Source organism: Crocuta crocuta, unplaced genomic scaffold (assembly GCF_008692635.1).
Source record: "Crocuta crocuta isolate KB4526 unplaced genomic scaffold, BGI_CrCroc_1.0 scaffold32, whole genome shotgun sequence".
Taxonomy (NCBI): Eukaryota; Metazoa; Chordata; class Mammalia; order Carnivora; family Hyaenidae; genus Crocuta; species Crocuta crocuta.
Window position 1 is genome coordinate 9,469,119 of NW_027529424.1, and position 18,618 is coordinate 9,487,736.

The following is an 18,618-nucleotide window of genomic DNA, read 5'->3' on the forward strand; positions in this document are numbered from 1 at the left end:
GGGGGGGAGGGCAAGGAATCTATGAAGTAACCTGTGACATCAAGCTGTGTCACAAAGGAAGAATGGATCCAAGGACACAGAAGCCAGCTTAAAAGGACTCTCACTGGCCGGGTCTGGGACAATCTGAGCACGACCATAAATAACGAAGGACCAAAACAAATACTATTCAAATGTCCACACTACCCAAAGCCATGTACACATTTAATGCAATCCCTATCAAAATAGCAACAGCAGTTTTCAGAGAACTAGAATAAACAATCCTAAAATCTGTATGGAACCACGAAAGGCCTCGAATAGCCAAAGTGATCTTGGAAAAGACAAATCTGGAAGCATCACAGTTCTGGATTTCAAGTTACGTTACAGAACAGAAGAAATTAAAACAGTATGGTATTGGCATAAAAAGAGAACAAAACAGAAAACCCAGAAATGAACCAACAATTATATGGTCCATTAATCTTCGACAAAGCAGGAGCTAATATTCAATGGAAAAAAGTCTCTTCAAACAAATGGTGTTGGGAAAACTGGACCACTTTCTTACACCATACACAAAATTCAACCCAAAATGGATTAAAGATGTAAATGTGGGGCTTAAAATGATAAAACTCCTACAGAGAACACAGGCAATAATCTGAGAATGGCCACAGCAACTTCTCTTTAGATATGTGTCCTCAGGCACGGGAGACAAAAGCAAAAATGAACTACTGAGACCTCATCAAGATAAAAAGCTTCTGGGACCTGGGTGGCTCAGTCTGTTGACAATCTGACTCTTGAGTTCGGCTCAGGGCATGATCCCAGGGTTGTGGGATCGAGCCCCACACATCAGGCTCTGTGCTGAATGTAGAGCCTGCTTAAGACTTTCCCTCCTTCCCTCCCTCTCTCCCTCTTCCTCTCTCTCTCTCCCCTTCCCTACTCATGCTCTCTCTAAAATTAAAAAAAAAAAATTAAAAAAAAGATAAAAATCTTCTGCATAGTGAAGGAAACAATCAACAAAACTAAAAGGCAGCCTACAGAATGGGAGAAGATATTTCCAAATGACATATCTGATAAAGGGTTACTACCCAAAACATGTAAAGAACTAAAACTCGATACCCAAAAACCAAATCCAATTAAAAATGGGCAGAATATGAGAACATTCTTCCAAAGACAACCAACATGCAGACGGCCGACACACAAAAAGATGCTCAACATCACTCATCACTAGGGAAATGCAAATCGAAACTACAATGCGGTACCACCTCATGCCTGTCAGAAGGGCTAGCATCTAAATGACAAGAACGACAGGTGCTGACAAGGAAGTGGGGAAAGGAGACCCTTTGTGCACTGTGGGTGGGAATGCAAACTGGTTGCAGCCACTCTGGAAAACAATGCGGAGGGTCCTCAAAAAGTTAAAAATAGATTCCATTCCATATGATCCAGTAACTCCACTAGTGGGTATTTACCCCTCAAATAACAAGAGCACTAATCTAAAGGGATACATGCGCCCTTATGTTTACTGCAGCATTATTCACAATAGTAACCAAACTATGGAAGCAGCCTAAGGGTCCATCAACAGATGAATGGATAAAGAAGATGGGGTGTGTGTGTGTGTGTGTGTACACACACAGGGATATTACTCAGCCATAAAAAAGAATGAAATCTGGCCATTTGCAGTGGTGTGGATGGAGCTTGAGACTAGAATGCTAAGCGAAGTCAGTCAGTAAAAGACAAATATCATAGGATCTTACTCATATGTGGAATTTAAGAAACAAATGAGCAAAGGGGTGCCTGGGGCTCAGTCAGCTGAGTGTCCGAATTTGGCTCAGGTCATGTTCTCCTGGTTCGTGGGTTCAAGCCCCACATCAGGCTCTGTGCTGACAGCTTGGAGCCTGGAGCCTGCTTCGGATTCTGTGTCTCCCTCCCTCTCTGCCCCTCCCCTGCTCCTGCTCTGTCTTTCTCTCAAAAATAAATGAAAAATAAAAAACAAACGAGCAAAGGAAGAAGAAAAAAAAAAAAGAAAGACCCACACACAAACCAGGAAACAGACTCTTAACCACAGACAGCTCACAGTTACCGGGAGGTGGGTGAGCAGGATGGGGATCAAAAGGAACACTTATCATGATGAAAAAAAGAACGAGGACTGGATGCTAACTCTAAGGAAAGTAATGTGGAAGGTGGGTCCACGTGGGAGAGGGGGGAAGGTTGTGCACTAGAGCGGAACGCCCGCTGGTTAACATGCAAGGAAGGAGGAACTCGAGCCGTCACTGGCAAGCATCAGAGTAGTGACTGTCCAGGCAGGCGGCGCCAGCCAAGAGTACACCTGGAGAGTGAGAGTCTGATCAGGCCTCAGAGGTTTCTATGTTCTATCCTATCTCCCCACTCATCGATAATTACAGCACATTATGAACTTTACACTGGAGAAACCCGGCAGAAACCATCCTAACCAAGTGACAAAAATGAATACAGAGGAACAGGGAAAACTCACGAGGCGGGCCTCCCTACATGGCACACAGGGATCACCAGTATGTGGGTACTTTTGCCTAAAATGCATAAATCACAAGGAAACAACAGGAAACCAACCTAACTGGCCTGCAGTCTTCAAGGCTGTCAAGGTCACAAAAGGTAAGAAATGACAGGAACTACTTAAGATTGATGGAAACCGAACAAGACACGACAGCAAAGGTGACTCGTGATGCTGGACCGGTGGCGGGTCTGTGGAGTGGACGGGCACACAGCGTGGACACCCGCAAGGGCCTCCCTGGCATCACCTCTACCTCCCACTCGGAAGGGGACACACACCTAGCATTCAGGGGCAGAGGGACACCATGTGTGTGACATGTTTTCAAATGGTCCAGCAATGTTAACAGTGGGGTGTCGAGGGGAAGGGTACCATTTCTGTCACCTTTGCGTAAATTTGAAATTACATTTTAAAAGTTAAAGAGAAAAGTCTTTTCCCCAAACAGAAAAGAAGCGACCTGTGAGGGTAGAATGAGGAAGCTAACAGTGAATTCAGACAGACTCTAGCTCCCACGGCCTTAGACCCTCACCGTGGTTACAGCATTCAAACTTACGGACCATGTTCTCATTAGAACATCGGTCATCCTAATGCTTACAAAATACGTCCCAGGGGCGCCTGGATGTCTCAGTCAGTTGAGTGTCAGTCAGACTTGGGCTCAGGTCCTGATGTCATGGTTCACGAGCTTAAACCTCAAGTCGAGCTCTGGGCTGACAGTGCAGAGCCTGCTTCGAATCCTCTGTCCCTGTCTCTCACTGCCCCTCCCCATCTTCTGTTCTCTCAAAAATAAACATTAAAAAACAGGGGTGTCTAGATGGTTCAGTCGGTTAAGCATCTGACTTCAGTTCAGGTCATGATCTCAGTTTGAGCCTGCTTTGGAATCTGTGACTCCCCCTCTCTCTGCTCCTCCCCACTGGTGCTGTGTCTCTGTCTTTGTCTCAAAAATAAAAATAATAATAAAAAAATTAAAAAACAAAAACTTCCCAAACCAAAAGAGATCCCCCTCAATTTTTGGAGGAACATAGGTATTTACTTTCTTTTAAGTCCAAATTTTCCCTCTGGAATAGGTCTGTGCTCACATCTGAAAGGTAGTATTTTTGGTATGAAAATAAGCGGTGGTAACTCTTTGGTGTGAAAATCAGTCACTGCATTAATTCTGGAACATGATGGAATGTTCAGATGGAGCACGAGTGGCAGATGCAGTAAAGACTGAGCAGTGAGGCCCCTTCATGTCCTGATTTCTTTCCAAAGGCAAGAACGCTACATTTATCACCTGTAAAATAAAGTTAGGTGGCAAACAGAAGAATACACACCCCAAGACACAGCGGGCACCTCACCTTCATTCTGACAAAGAATGACTGGTCTTCAGTCTCGACGAGGTAGAACAGGAAGGGACTCTTGCAGGCCTCTTTCACCACGTTCTTCAGCTTGATGTGCAGGCTGGTGCACAGGTCTGTGATCATGTCCTCGTAGGAAGCTGCCCGCGGGAGAGGGGAATACAGCTCTTGAGGGGTGGCTTCTCTACAAGCTGCACTTGACTCTTTTTCTGGAAAAATGACTGGGTTGCTATTCATCATCACCTTGTTGAATTCGGCATATTCATTGAGAATAAGTGAAATATCATTCCGGGATTCTTTCAAAGTGGTGTTGTATTTCAGTTTATTGAGGTGGAATGGAACAGTGTGATTCCTTTCGGAGTTTGTAAGATGATTTCCACCGCGGCAATATCTCTCCTTCCAGAAGCAGGAACTGTCCAAACCGCTGTGCGTGTGGCCTCTCCCGCGCAGACTCTGCTGTCCAGGGTCTGAGAGAACCACCGTTACCACAAGGGGACTTCTGCTTCGGGACGCAGGGTGCGGAGCTGGGGTGTCAGATACTTTTGTCAGAGGGGGGGCTCCCGCGGCGATCTGGAGAGGGGGCTCCTTTGGAAAGACAGTGGCGGTAAAGGCAGAATGGTGAGAATCTCTGTTCTTTACGATTTGTTTTAGCTTATGTGCAAAACGCAGATACTCCAGATCTAAAGTGTGCTGGGTAAGGCCACCTGCCACCTGCCAGGCGTCTGTCCAGGAGCCGAGCAAGCCACGCTTTGCCAGGAGACCGGGGTGCCTATTCAGGCTGTGCAAGGTTCTCGCGGTCTCTTTGAGCTCCTTAGTTATGGTGAAATTAGCATAAGTCCTGAGGACGCCGTGGAGGTCTCGGATCTGGATGAAAGAGGGCACACACTGGTCTTCTTTCTTGAATCCCCCGAGCCTGTGCCTGGGAGGAAGGCCTGTCTCCAGCCCTGACGCCTGCCTGCAGTAGCCCCGCTCTTCATGGTCACTATTACTCAGGCTCAGGAAAGAGTCATACTCATCTTTTGAAGCATCTTCTTTCTTGGTGTGACTACATGGCACAGTGCAGGAACCCCCCACCTCTGATTTGGGATTTCTACACTCACCACAAGAGTCTTGATCTGACTCTCCGGAAAGTGGCTCGTAACAGATGTCAGAATTCACACTGATATCCACATCTCCGCTCAGGGTCCTCAAGTCCTCCTTTGCTCTGAGCCCCTCACCAGAACCCTTACTTGCCATCTGCTCTTCAGAGACCCCACAAATAAAAGGGGCGTAAGACTGGGGAACAAAGGAAGCGCAAGGCCCTCTACTGGTATTTGCACTAGTGACTGCTGTTTTATGGTAAGAATCAGTATGTAAATGTGGGGGAGAAAGCCCGGCATTCAGCACATCTTTTGTTTCAGACACTGACCCGTCTTGCAGCACGTCAATTGTTTTTGGTCTGTCTTCTTCTGGAGATGTGGTGTTCCGCTGAGGGCCCACACCTCCTAGATCTGTGACTTTTTCACGGAACCTGGCCTTAGTGTCACTATTCTTAAGCAAACTGGCCATTCTGACTACGGCTATTTCCTGAGTTTGAAAGCCCATCTCTACGTTTGTGGGTGTTGAACAGTGCGGGAAGGCAGCAGCGCCACGTGAGGGAAAGGCAAGTCTGGGGAGCTCCGAGTGCCTGTCTGTCTGTGTGGTATCAGCTCCGCCAACCGAACCGGAGCTCGAGGACCGGGCGTGGATGGAAATGCCTTCATCTGTCTTCAAATCGCTGCTAAAGAGATTCCCCCCCTCCATGCTTTTAGGGCTCGTCTCCTGTTTCAGCGACACATTTGCTACAGCACTTGGAGCGGCTGCAGAAACAGGTGTGTCAGCTGAAGACTTACTTTCAACCATCTTTCTAGGGCTAAATGGAGGCTCCCAGGTCTCCAAGACCATATGACTGAAGTCCGAATTCCTGTTCTGTATGCTAAGCGGCTGCAGTGGATTTCCTGATGTTACCAATTTTTCTGGAGAAAGCTTGAAGTCATCTCCATATTGGGCAGCTGAGGGAGGCTGGCTCAAGCCCGTATCATAGCACGGCACCTTTTCTGAGCAAGAGAAACCCTCACTGTGCTCCCTTGGGACGACTTCCTCAGCTGCCCTACTAGGAAGGCTCAAACAGCCATCTTTTCTTCCTGGGTGAGGCAGCCCAGCAGAAAGCCGCATCGGTTGTACTCCCAATAAGCTACCTCGTTCCACTGGACAGGCAGGACTGACAAAAGGGTCTTCTTTCTCTGTGACGGCTGAATCTCCTGACTCGACCTGGGAGAATCTGTCACTTTTCTCACACTGTGTATCAGCAAGTTTTAAACTACACAGAGACACAGCTTGACAAGGCTGTGTTCCTTCAACTGGCACCTGGGGGTCAGGACTAGAAGCTGGTGACACTTCTTCAATCAATGAACCGAAGGGAAAGTCTGAGGGGACATTAACCTCCTCTGCAATCTCAAGAGCACATGTTTCTTTGGAAAGTATTAAGGTGACTGTTTGTAAATTATCACCCTTTCTCTCATTTTCTAATGATTTCAAGGACACTGCAGGATACATGGATGTACAGTTAGCAGAATTCACTTCTCTGTTTTCTATGAAGGTCACCTCTTCTGGCTCGATTACTTCGTCAGTCACGTCAGGAAGTTCTGCATTTGATGCCGAGGCCTCCTGCCGCAGCTCCAGTCCTCCAGCCGGCATTTCTTCTCTGGGGCTCGTTGGCGGTGATATCGTGAGTGTGAGGTCAATGTCGGAATCCTCCTCTGAGAATTCTAGGCTGGCCTCCTCTCTATTCAGAGAGACACTGCTTGGTTGGGTAAATGCTGAATTAAAAGACTCAAAACTCCCATTTTCACTCTGGAGGCCACTCTTGTTATCTGTCAGTTCTGAGGTGCTATCGACTGTATTACCCGTCGATGGAATGTAGTCATGTGAAAAACCTTTCTCCAAAGTGGCAGAGGCTGGTGCCACGACCACCTCTTCAACCTGGGACGGCTCGACGATCTCTTCTGAAGATATGCCAAAGAGACTCGGAGTCTGCAAGAAAAATTCTTGAGAGACTTTCATTTCTTCTTTGGGTAATGAATAATTAGAACTTCTAACTAACGACAGCGCCTCTGCTACCAGTGAATTCTCAGATGGCGACGACAAGCCTGCAACAGGAGTCTCTTTCCGTAGTGAACACACTTCTTTGACAAGTGTCTCCCCACTGACAGAGGCGGCGCACAGATGCTTAGTGCCGTTCTGTCTGGACACTGCTAAAGAGGCAACGTCCCTAAGGCCTTCTGTTTGTGCTTTTTCAAACGCAGACACAGGATGTCTAAGACTTGTAGCAGGTGGTACCTGTTTAATCGACTCCGTATTGAAGGCTGTAGGTTGGTCGGTTCTATTTATGACTTCTGTCTGTACCGGTACATAGCTATTTTTTTCAAAAGTGAAAGAAACTGGTTCCAGATTAACCATCACATATCCCGTATCATCCTTCCTCTCCAATGAAGGCTGACGTTCCTGGTTTATGGGGCTGCCATTCTGGACATGGGCCTGTAAGATATCTGTTTTTGTTTGCACTGTTGCATGAAAACTATCAGCTTTGCTTTCCAGGGCTCTGTACACAGACTTCTGACAAATCACCGACTGACTGCTGATCCCTTCATAAGTCGTGGTGAGTGGGGCTTGTGTGACAGTATCATCAGAAGTCACCCTTCTGCTCTCATGTGGCTCAAGGGCTTTATCTTCATCAGGAATAGATGGCCTGTTAGTTTGGGTACTTCCAATACTAGAAAGCACGAGATTAGAAGTCTCTAGTTTATCTGATGAATCTTCTTTGGCTTTCTCCCCAGTTACCTAAAATGACAAGAGCAAACACAAAAAACGAGAATCAAATGGATGCTTTTCCATTTTGCATCTGGGGAAGAAGGAAATGACAGAGGATTGATTCCAATTTGTTCTTTTTGTTTTTTTGGATCTTCCACTCTTTCAGAATGTCACAGGGTAGAGACCATGCAAACTGCTCCCTTTATAGGTAGACTTACCACAGCCCTAAACAGGATTTTTTTCTTTAAATATACACACCAATGATAGCTCCAAACCTTTAACTGCACAGCCTTTTTTAAACTGACTTCTGGGAAAGTAAGTGGCCAGACTGGTGACAGTGTGGAGACGTGACAATGCAGCCTGTGTGCTAAACAGCAGCACTTACCTCAGAAATGCAGCAGGGAAAAAAGTACTCAATTTGAAGTGTTTTTAGTAAGATTAGAAGGTAGTTTCTAAAGCAAAAAATAACGTATTTTAAACACCAGCCTTCAATGAGCCTATAAAATACAGTCATCTGGAACTTTCCCAGGAGGAAACAATAAAATTATGCTCTCCTGTATTAAGAATATCCCAATTAGGATGTGAGGGCGATCTGGCTGCGACATCTGTCACCCCATTGATCGCCAGGGTTGATTCAGCTGATCTGGCTGGCTAGGCGGGTGTCCCCTTCCTCCCTCACCGCTCCATGTGCGTCCCTCCCGAAGCTGCGCGCTCGGTCGAAGAGGAGGACCTTCCCCGCTAGAGGAGGACCGTTCCTCGGTCAAGGGTATACAAGTAGCTGCGCTCCCCTGCTAGAACCTCCAAACAAGCTCTCAAGAATATCCCAATTAGCAGTTTTCCCAAGATGTCAATCTCTGTTCTGGTAAATAAAGATCCCTGACCCCTTAGCTACCTTCTTCGCTTGTAACTGGAGATGAGCTCTCATAAGAGTACCTCCTATTCAACAGAACAAGAGGGGGGCGCCTGGGGGGGGCTCAGTCGGTTAAGCGTCCAACTTCAGCTCAGGTCTTGATTTCGCGGTTTGTGAGTTTGAGCCCTGCGTCAGGCTCTGTGCTGACAGCTCAGAGCCTGGAGCCTGCTTGGGATTCTGTGTCTCCCTCCTCTCTGCCCCTCCCCTGCTCATCATGCTCTGTCTGTCTCTCTCAAAAATGAATAAATGTTAAAAAAAAAAAATTTAACAGAACAAGAGAAAACACTACACAATTTGCATCAACAAAGGGACTGCTTTAAATAGCAGCAGGAAGGCCTTAGGTTAAACATTAGCAGAATACCTCTGGACAATTTTGAAGACTTCATCAACAGGTTGTTTTGTTTTGCTTAAAGGTTGAAGCATGGTCTTGCCCAGAATACGGTACAGCAGACTAGTCACAGCTGACCACAAGCCTGTAATTTTTGGAATACTATATCGCATATTTCCTGCCACATCCTGAGGTGATCGTGCGGGAAGTCACAACCTGTGTTTTAAATCTTGTTAAAAAGATTTCCTGTCTTAACCAAAGAGAGATACTGACCCACAGAAATGGCAAGGTGGAGCTGAGTCTCAGAGTTTCAAGAGGACATTACTGGCCAGACACAAAGCACACAAACCTTGATGGTAAGAGTCATTCTGAAAACTTTCCCATGACCCTTCAATCATGCTGTGGCTGGTAAGGTTTGGCCAGAGTCTCAAATTACAACATGCCCATGGGCTTAGTGAAACACAATTGCAATCATTTCCCTACGTTTATATTGGTTTCTAATGCCTAAGGCACAGCCAAGTTCTGCCATGTGTGGAGTCAGGCAGCGGACGGCAGGAGTGTGTGCAACTGTAAAGTAGAAGTGGGGTAGCCAAGAAGATGATGAAAAAAATCTTTGTAGCTACAGAAATTGTCAGGCATCATTAATTTTAATGCTCTTTCTATTTCTTAATAGTCTATTGCATGAAAAAAAAAAATCATTCCTAGAGTTAGTAATAACGAAAGCTGATTACAGGTTACCACAAAAAAACTACTTTATTAGGCAGTAATCCAAGGCTTTCTAAGTTTATCTTCTCATTCTAAGGTAGAGATTCTATTTTTTTTTAATAGAAAATTTTTAAAAGTTTATTATTTTGAGAGAGCGAGTAAGTGGGGAAGGGGCAGAGGGTGAGGGAGAGAATCCCAAGCAGTCTCTGTGCTGAAGCATGGAGCCTGGAGCGTGGTTTGATCTCATGAGCCACGAGATCATGACTGGAGCCAAAATCAAGAGTCAGACGCTTCCAGATGGAACTAGAGGGTATTAAGCTGAGTGAAATTAGTCAGTTAGAGAAAGACAAATATCTTATGACTTCCCTCATATGAAGAATTTAAGATACAAAACAGATGAACATAAGGGAAGGGAAGCAAAAATAATATAAAAACAATGAGGGGGACAAAACATAAGAGCCTCTTAAATAGAACTGAGAGTTGCTGGAGGGGTTGAGGGTCAAGGGATGGGCTACATGGGTGAGGGCAGTTAAGGAAGACACTTGTTGGGATGAAAGTTGTTGGATAATGGGGTGTGATAAATAGGGGATGAATCACTGGAATCTACTCCCAAAATTATTTTATTGCACTACATGCTAACTAATTTGGATGTAAATTAAAAAATGTAAATAAATAAAATTTAAAAAGAGTCAGATGCTTCTTCTCTCTCTCTCAAAATAAATAAATAAACTTTAAAAAGGGGGGGGGAGCGCGCACCTGGGCGGCTCAGTCAGTTAAGCATCCAACTCTTGATCTGGGCTTAGGTCGTGGGCTCATGGTTTTGTGAGTTCGAGCCCCACATTGGGCTCTGTGCTGACAATGCAAAGCATTGTTTTGGATTCTCACTCTCCTCTCTCTGCCCCACCCCTGCTCTCAAAAATAAATTAAAAAAAAAAAAGTTAAGACACTTAACTGAGCCACCCAGGCACACCTTAGGTAGAAATTCTTAACTGGGTTTTATGTGTCTCTTTGAGAATCAGATGAAATTTATAAAACCCATCCTTGGGGAAAAAAACAAATCCCGCATATGTATGTATGCACATACACATAAACACACATATGTACGTACACACGTGCACACAGCATATGAAAAGTATCTAGACGCCTAGCTTTGAATCAAGGCTTAACAATTTACTGTGTGACTTCGGGCAACTGGCACACTTCTCTGTGCCTTAGTTTCCTCCTCTGGAAGATGGGGTGGAGTGGTCCTTACCTCACTGGGCTGCAGGAAAATGAGCTAATGTGAGCTAAAGGCTTATTAGACCGCTACCTCGCCCGTAGCCATTTCGATGACAGGAGCACCTGGAGACACAGGCTCTCCGAGTCTCCCTGGATGCACAAATCCCCAAGTAACCCCAGATACGGACACGCTGCCTGCTCAGTGTTAAGACAGGCACTGTAGGTGCCCAAACGTGTGCAAAATTATTCTGGAATAGACCAAGGTCGAAAACTTAAAAGGGCATATATTTTGTGAAGCCATTTACTTAGAATTTTGCTGCAACTTGTTTACTTGCCCCAGTTAACACATGACCTCTGGCCTTGTGGGGCGTCAGTGGAGAACAGTGGGATGAATCACAGTGTATTTTCCTTATCTGCAAACAGTTACTGACAGACCCACGGGGAAGTGGCATCACATATACGGTGCCAGCATTTGTTTTCCAGAATGATCTTTAACATATTTCATTTCAGTTTAAGGCTTTTCAAAGATCTCTAACATTTATTATTGCATCTGGTCCTTCAAAACTATTCTAAGACAGAACAGATATTACCCATTTTAAAAGATGAGAGAGTATGCTGGGAGAAAACCAGTAATTTGTCCCAAACTATATAACTAAAAAGTGCCACAATCACAGCTGCCCTGAGCCACCTGGCCCCCTGAGCCACCTGGCGCCCTCACCCATCTGGCCCCCTGGCCCATCTGGCCTCCATGGTCTTTTTTCCACTTCTGCTTCTTCAATCAGGAAGCAGACAAGCCCCACCTGCAGACAATCTAGAGCAGTACTTCTGGAAACTAAGTGTCTGGCTTATTAATCCTTTACACAGACAATGCACCTTCTTACAAGAAACCAATGAGATGTCTTGAATGTGATTTTACATATTGAGAGAAAAACGAAGTTTCTTCAAAAATGACATCAGTACATACCTTATTATTACAATAATAGATGAAATTCTGGCTTTCTGGGCCATCTGGAAGACCCTCTGCTGCAAAAGTCTCTTTCTGTTCATCCCGTACCCAGAGCTTCAAGCCTCTTGTAGGTGGTGGTTTAGGTTTAATGAAGGGAAGCAAGGAGTCGGTGTCTGGGAAGGACACGTCGGCAGCAGGACCTCTGGGAGATTCGTTCGCCTCCAACAAAGGGTCTGCAGGACACCTCTCCACGCCGGAGGCCTCCTCAAGTTCACTGAATTCCAACGATTCTAATGTGCTATTTAGAGACACATATTTTGCAGGGTTCCTGTGCTCCACCACTTTTCGAGATGACCGCATAACTTTGTTCTGACCACTATAAAACAGAGCTACCCACATGTGAAGTAAAAGCTTCACTTCTTCCACGTTATCAGGCAAGTCAGTGTTCCAGGGCCTGCGATTTTAAGGAAAAAACATGTAAAAAGTCATCAAAAATGGTGATTTTAGTTACTGTCTTATCTATATAAGTGCCTTCATTTGAATCTTAGTTTTAAATCTGTTCATTTTTATTTTAAAAATACACAGATATCAAACACTCAGATAAGATAAAAATGAAGCTGACTGAACAAATAGTTACAATGGATCTGACCCATTCATTTTATAGAGGAAGAAAAGGGAACTGAAAATCGGAGCTTTGAAAAGTGACGTCTTCAGATATCACAGAAGCCTTAAGCAGAACCACGACTGGAACAGAGGTCTCCAGACTCCCAGTCTAAGACTTCTCTTTCATACCACTCCAACTCTTTGGACACAATATACCCATTGCGTGAAAATGGCGCCAGCAACTACCCCAATCCTCATCTAGCAGAAGTCTGGCCAACACATTCCTATTTTTGTGTTTCTCTTCTAATACTTGGGAAAGTCTGAAGGTTAAAATTCTCTGTGGGCAATTCAGCAGAACGACATTATTTTTAGATTATATTCCAGAAACTCTCCTGAAACCGAAAGAGGAGAAAACACTTCTGGCCATTTGCCCGGCAGGATGAAGGCTAAGAAGCACCTCTCATCAGTAGATGGGAACGTTAAGTGTATGCTCCTACAGATGATGTGAGCTCGAATGTGAGCTCGTAACCAGAGCAGGGAAACAAGTCTGATACAGTTTAGTTGCTCACATGTGAAATATTCCATTAATAGGAAGCTGAATGCCATTTCATACAGCTAATGGTCCTCACAACTAGCAACCAGCACCATTTATTAGTACGTGTCAGTCAATGTGCGAAACCTTAATGTATGTAACAATCTGGCTTGCAGCCACCACTAACATTAAATACTTAAAAGCACTGCCCACGGGCTGCCACTGATGCTCCCCTACCCCAACTGGAAATTCGTCAGAAATGCAGACTCTTGGACTGCACCCCAGAGACTGGAGTCCGACTCTGCACCCTGGTGAGACCCCTAGTGGAGTCATGTACAGAATAAAGACTGACACACGCTGTCCCAAAGAACAGGAACCCCCAGGTCCCAGAAGCTAATTGGTAAATCGGAGAGCCTAGATTAAAACCTAGGTTAGTCTATACTCCAAAGCCCGTGCTTTCAGCTGCTCTGTTACTGCCTGATGCTCTGACCCCTTAGATTGACAGAACCACCCCATGTAAAATTGCTCACTCAGAACCTGACCAACCTAATAAGCCAGAAGTAATTATTTGAAACATTTCTTATGGGATTGTCTTTAAAGCATTATTTCTATAATATCTCACTATTTTACATTAAGATATCATCGAAATACTGTAATTCAAAGACCACAGAGGCTTATGTGGGAGCATCTTAAAATGGGAAGCTGCTCACAGGGCTGAAGTTAGCTTGTAAAAGGGCTCCACGTGACCACCAACAGTGGCAAAACCAGCCCCATTTTCTTAACTGGCAGTAAACACAACTGCCTGATATTCCTAAGTTACTGGAGTTACACACAGTACCATTCTTTCTCTTTCCCCAAAGTCTGGCACAAGTATCCCTTCCTTCAATGTTGATCTCAACATCAAAGTTACGTCCATTTTCATCGAGTGTCACTCCCACTTACCCATGCAGCGCTCTTACTACAGTTTTCTCCAGCGGGTTGTTGGTGTACTTGCTGTCTAGGCTGAATACATACTCTGTTTCACATTGGAATGTGACCTTGACGGAGCCGTCACAGCTGAGCACAGTGTGAGAGCCCTGGAAGTCTTTGGGGTCGGAGGACACCGGTTGGCTCCTGCACTTGGGTGGCGGGTCCTCCGACAGATTCTGCAGAGAGGAGGTGCTCTGCTGATGCCGGAAAGGCATGACTTTCCCCACGGGGGTCCCTGCCTCAGGGCCTTTGGTGCCATTCTTGGCGAAGGCAGGGCTTGGGACTCCTCTCTGCTGCAGATGCTGGGCATAGGAATGTTCCACGGCAACGGAAGTGCTCTGGCTTGCCTCAGAAGTTTCTAGTGTCTCCTCGGGAAGTGCTGGTGAGGCTCCCACAGGGACCTCGCTGCCAAGAGCTCTCTCTTCCTCTTGGCTGACAGCAGAGTCTGATGTTGGAGGACTCTTCCTCTCAGAGGAGGGTTTCGGGAACAGTCCGCCTTTCTGACTTTTAACTCCTCTGTGATATTCATGATCAGATGTACCGTGCAGAGAATGTTCTTTAGAAAACAAAGCATCATCTTGTGGCAATTCGGAGGAGCAGGGGAAGCTTCTGGGCTCGGGTGGCGGTGTAGCAGAAGTAACAGCACTTAACGCTAGGTCAGCTAACATATTTAGGGCCTGAGAGTCGCAGTTGACAATGGAGTTTTCAGGCAGATCTTTCTGAGCCACTGAGATGCTTTCTGGCTGAGCTGCATTTATGCCAACATCCTCTTGACCAACTGACGAGTTTTCCGATTGAAGCTGTGAACCAGTTTCTTCTTTTGCTTCAGCATAAAAGAAAAAGACATAGAACATTTGATTTCTATATATTTTAATTCTCTGCTCTATTATTATGATTTAGTGAAAATCAATGATTAGTCAGTATATTCAAGAAAAACCTCTAGATAGGTTACACAGATTATATATTAAAATTTTACTGTCAGACAGGTTTCTTCCAACTATCAGTTCTATTGTAACACATTTACCACAAGAACAAGTCTTAAGGAATGTGCATACTGATTTAAAAAGAAATCACCTTTCAGAAACATTACATACCAATCGACACACAAGGCATACCACCTAGCTGAAGAAATACGCAGAGGAAAAAGAACAAGAATAAAAAAGAGAACAAGAGTCCTGCCCTCGAGAGCTTACAATCTAGCGAGAAGACTTTCTAAATTTGAAGTGTATATTATAGTATGTTAGCATACTTTTAGAAATCACTTCCCTTAACAAGTGCTTCATTAGAGAAATCACATAAGTTCAAACTAGAGATGACTTAAAAAAAAGTATTTATTTATTTTGAAAGAGCAAGAAAGAGGGAGGTAGGGAGAGAGAGCGTGTGAGCGGGACAGAGGCAGAGAGAGAGAATTCCAACGAAGCCTGGTGCAGTCAGTAGAGTCTGATGCAGGGCTCAATCAAATGAACCTTGAGATCATGACCTGAGCCTAAACCAAAAGTCGGACACTTAACCGACTGAGCCACCAGGTGCCCCAAACTAGGGACGACTTCGAATCATATTGATGTTTAATTATAATATGTACTGATATAAATAAAAAAAACAGGAAAGTCATAAGAGTATTCATTCAAAATCACCAATTTTATCACCTTTTAAAACTTTAATTTCTGCACTGAAAACATTTCCTCTCTGTCTGCATGTCTGCAAATCTCCTTGTCTGATAATCACATCTACCCATTTGCCTTTAACCAGAAAACCGACCGTCTACAGCAGTTTCCATGTATTCACAGGGTATTAATTCAGCCTTCTTATGTGGTTGCCCCAAAGGACAAAGTTCACAACAACGCTAGGGAGTGATTCCCTGCGGCAGGTGCAGGGATAAGAAAGCCATGTGCTCTTCTTCATAATGGCAGCAGCAGGTCTGAAATGAATTACTGACCTGCCTGCAAAGGCCAATGATTAATCTGTTTTTTAAAATGTTTTATTTATTTAGACAAAGTGCAAGCAGGGGAGGGGCAAAGAGAGGAGAACAGAGGATCTGACGCAGACTGCGCGGACAGCAGCGAGCCTGATGTGGGGCTTGAACCCGTGAAGTGCGAGATCACGACCTGAGCTGAAGCTGGACGCTCGACTGACTGAGCCGCCCAGGAGACCCATAACCAATCCATTTAAAGAGAAGAAAATGCTGGCCTGTGAGGTCATCAAACAGAATGAGAAGGGTTTGTGTGTACAGTGGGAAGGATAAAAATAAAAACCACTGTCCATTTTTTATGTAAAATAGCAAAACCCAAGGGGATCCGGTGGAAGAAAATGACCCAAAAGCAGAGAATCATCTCATTAACCCCATGGATATACTGGAAACATGAAATCCATTTTGTGACCTGATGCGTTTATTCATACTAATTTCATCTTATCTTTGCTAGTATTATAGGACATCAGTTAAGAGTAAGGCCTGATACAAAGAACACTGTACCAAAGTTAAGAAAAAGGATTCAGTTTAAGAAATATGTGTAGTCTCAGGTAAATCATTTGATTACTGACTTGTTAGATGTTCTCAAATACAGAATACTGATAATATCTTTTAAGAAATGCAAATAACACCAAATGAAATATATACTAAAGAGTTCAATAAATAAAAATTGTATTAAAAACTTAAAAAAGGGCAAAAAAGCATTAGTTTCAGTAACAAAATGAGCCTTCTTAAATTCTGATACTTCAAGCAAAAGACATGAAACCAATGAGTATAGGTGATCAAGAAACAAAAGAAAGTAGAATAAATAAAAGATTATTTTAAAGGTGGTAATCTTAAAATTTTACCTTGGGATGTGGCTATACAATATAAATATGGGCATTTACAATGCAAATCAGCCTGTTTTCAACTACATGTTTTAAAAACTTTTCGTTTCCTGGGCTCACTTTTCTGCCAATACCCAACTGTATTCCTCCCATTAATTGATCAGTCTACAAATATCTGAGAGCCAATTTGGCACAAATAATCCAAATGACACAGTTAAGCATACAAGGGATTTATATACCTGTCTATACTCATAATGTTATAAATTCATTGGAAAGACAAGACCAAGACACATCAAATGATTAGAAAACAGTATGAATTTGATTCCACAATGTTCTCAAAAACTCAAAAGCAAAGGAAAGAAAACTCAGTTAAGCTCAGAGCAGCAGGGAAGGCCTCACAGTGTAGGCAGGACCTAGCAGAGTAGATCTGGCCTGGCACATGGGAATGGCACACGAGCAGAAATCAGTGTGACGTGTCAGGGGTGCCTGGGTACTGGCGGGGCAGGGACATGCCAAGAAACAGTGGAGGGAAGTATGGAAGGGTGGGAGACGGCCTCGTGATGAGTGCTCAGGAGACGAGCAGAGTTTATATGTGGTGTGTATGGGTGTCAAAACGGCAACACTGGGTGTTAGAATGATATGACGAGCTTTTAAAGATTCTTCACTCAGTTTAAAAAAAAAAAAAAACCCCAAAAACAAAAAAAAACCCCTTCAGTCATAAAACTATTACAGAAACTCAGGAAAAAAACAAACTTATCCAGAATACCTTCACCTCAACAAAACAGTATCTTCTGAGGTCCCACTGACTCTGAGGTTTTTTAAAAATCTACAACTAGATGAGGGAGAATGCAGAACCAGGAGAGGAGGCAGATGACTGATAGGAACCCAAAGGCATGAGGAAATCACTCTGTGTGAAACCAAGGGCACAACATGCATGCGCTGAACAGGACTCGGTTGGGAACACGAAGAACATCACACTTTGTGGAGGCAGCAGCACGCCACATGCAGAGATAGGGACGTGGTGCGTGGGCATGACGGGTATTCAGAGGCAAGGCCTCTGGGCCCATGGGGCCTTCTGTAACGGAGGCCGCAGCCAGCAGCTGGAGCTGCGGAACCAGCACAGCTGGCAGTTGGTTCACAGAACTAAAACTATGTCATTCACGTAAACAGAACTGGAAAAGTAAAGCTGATTTTAAAATTAATTTAATGCCTTTTAACACCAAAAACAGGTTTCTGGATTTCTGAGTGTCTCGGATGATCTGTTTAGAAGTCCCTTTGGACAAATAAACTTATAAGCTGCTACTTTTTCTAAATGATTGTGGCCCAGAAAAACACAGCCAGACACTATGTGCCTGTGCATTTAGTTATAAAAGAGCCCCTTTCCACTCACACGCCTGCAGACGGTTCTCACTGAGGCTTCAGGCAGACTACCAGGCAGGCCCTACTGTGTGAGGGCAAGAATCTGCACCTCACGGATTTATTCACAACAGGACACTGACCGACTCAGTCCTGTCGGTGTGGGAACGAAGGGGGATGGGGGGACGGTGGGGACACCTCAACTGTTCTTAGACTATTTCAGTACACTCTCTTGCAATCTCAGTTAGTCTGCATTGCGGTGTTTAAATTCATAGGAAGAGTATTTCTTACCAGGTTGTGGCTGCTTTCTGAGTCTGGGATTCTGATTGCCTCTTACTATAGTTACCCTCTGTTTTTGTGGCGATTTCTTCACGGGTAGCTTAGCCCTTGGAACAGTTTTGACTGGAGAGTTCTCTTGCTTCCTTGCCCTTTTAGCACTCGTTGCCACTGGAACATCTTTAGAAATGGGAGCGTCTTGGTTTTTCCTATCCAATTTGGTTGTCAGTACAAACCGTGCAGTCAGCACTTCGGCACCTTATGTAGAAAACACACCTTGTTTTAAGGGGTAGGGGATGCAGAGACTTATCAGCAATAGCTTTTCC

The 18,618-nt window shown here is 44.5% G+C and overlaps 1 protein-coding gene across 1 annotated transcript in view; it reads right to left on the reverse strand.

The window, feature by feature from the left end:
• TASOR2 (transcription activation suppressor family member 2) overlaps window positions 1-18,618 on the reverse strand; it is a 72,321-nt gene that overhangs the window by 9,054 nt on the left and 44,649 nt on the right. The window contains exons 17-20 of the mRNA XM_077758411.1: window positions 18,308-18,550; window positions 13,841-14,690; window positions 11,782-12,217; window positions 3,829-7,686 (exon numbers count right to left, since the gene is read on the reverse strand). Of these exons, the coding sequence (XP_077614537.1) occupies window positions 3,829-7,686; window positions 11,782-12,217; window positions 13,841-14,690; window positions 18,308-18,550 (5,387 nt within the window). The remainder of the gene's footprint in view (window positions 1-3,828; window positions 7,687-11,781; window positions 12,218-13,840; window positions 14,691-18,307; window positions 18,551-18,618) is intronic.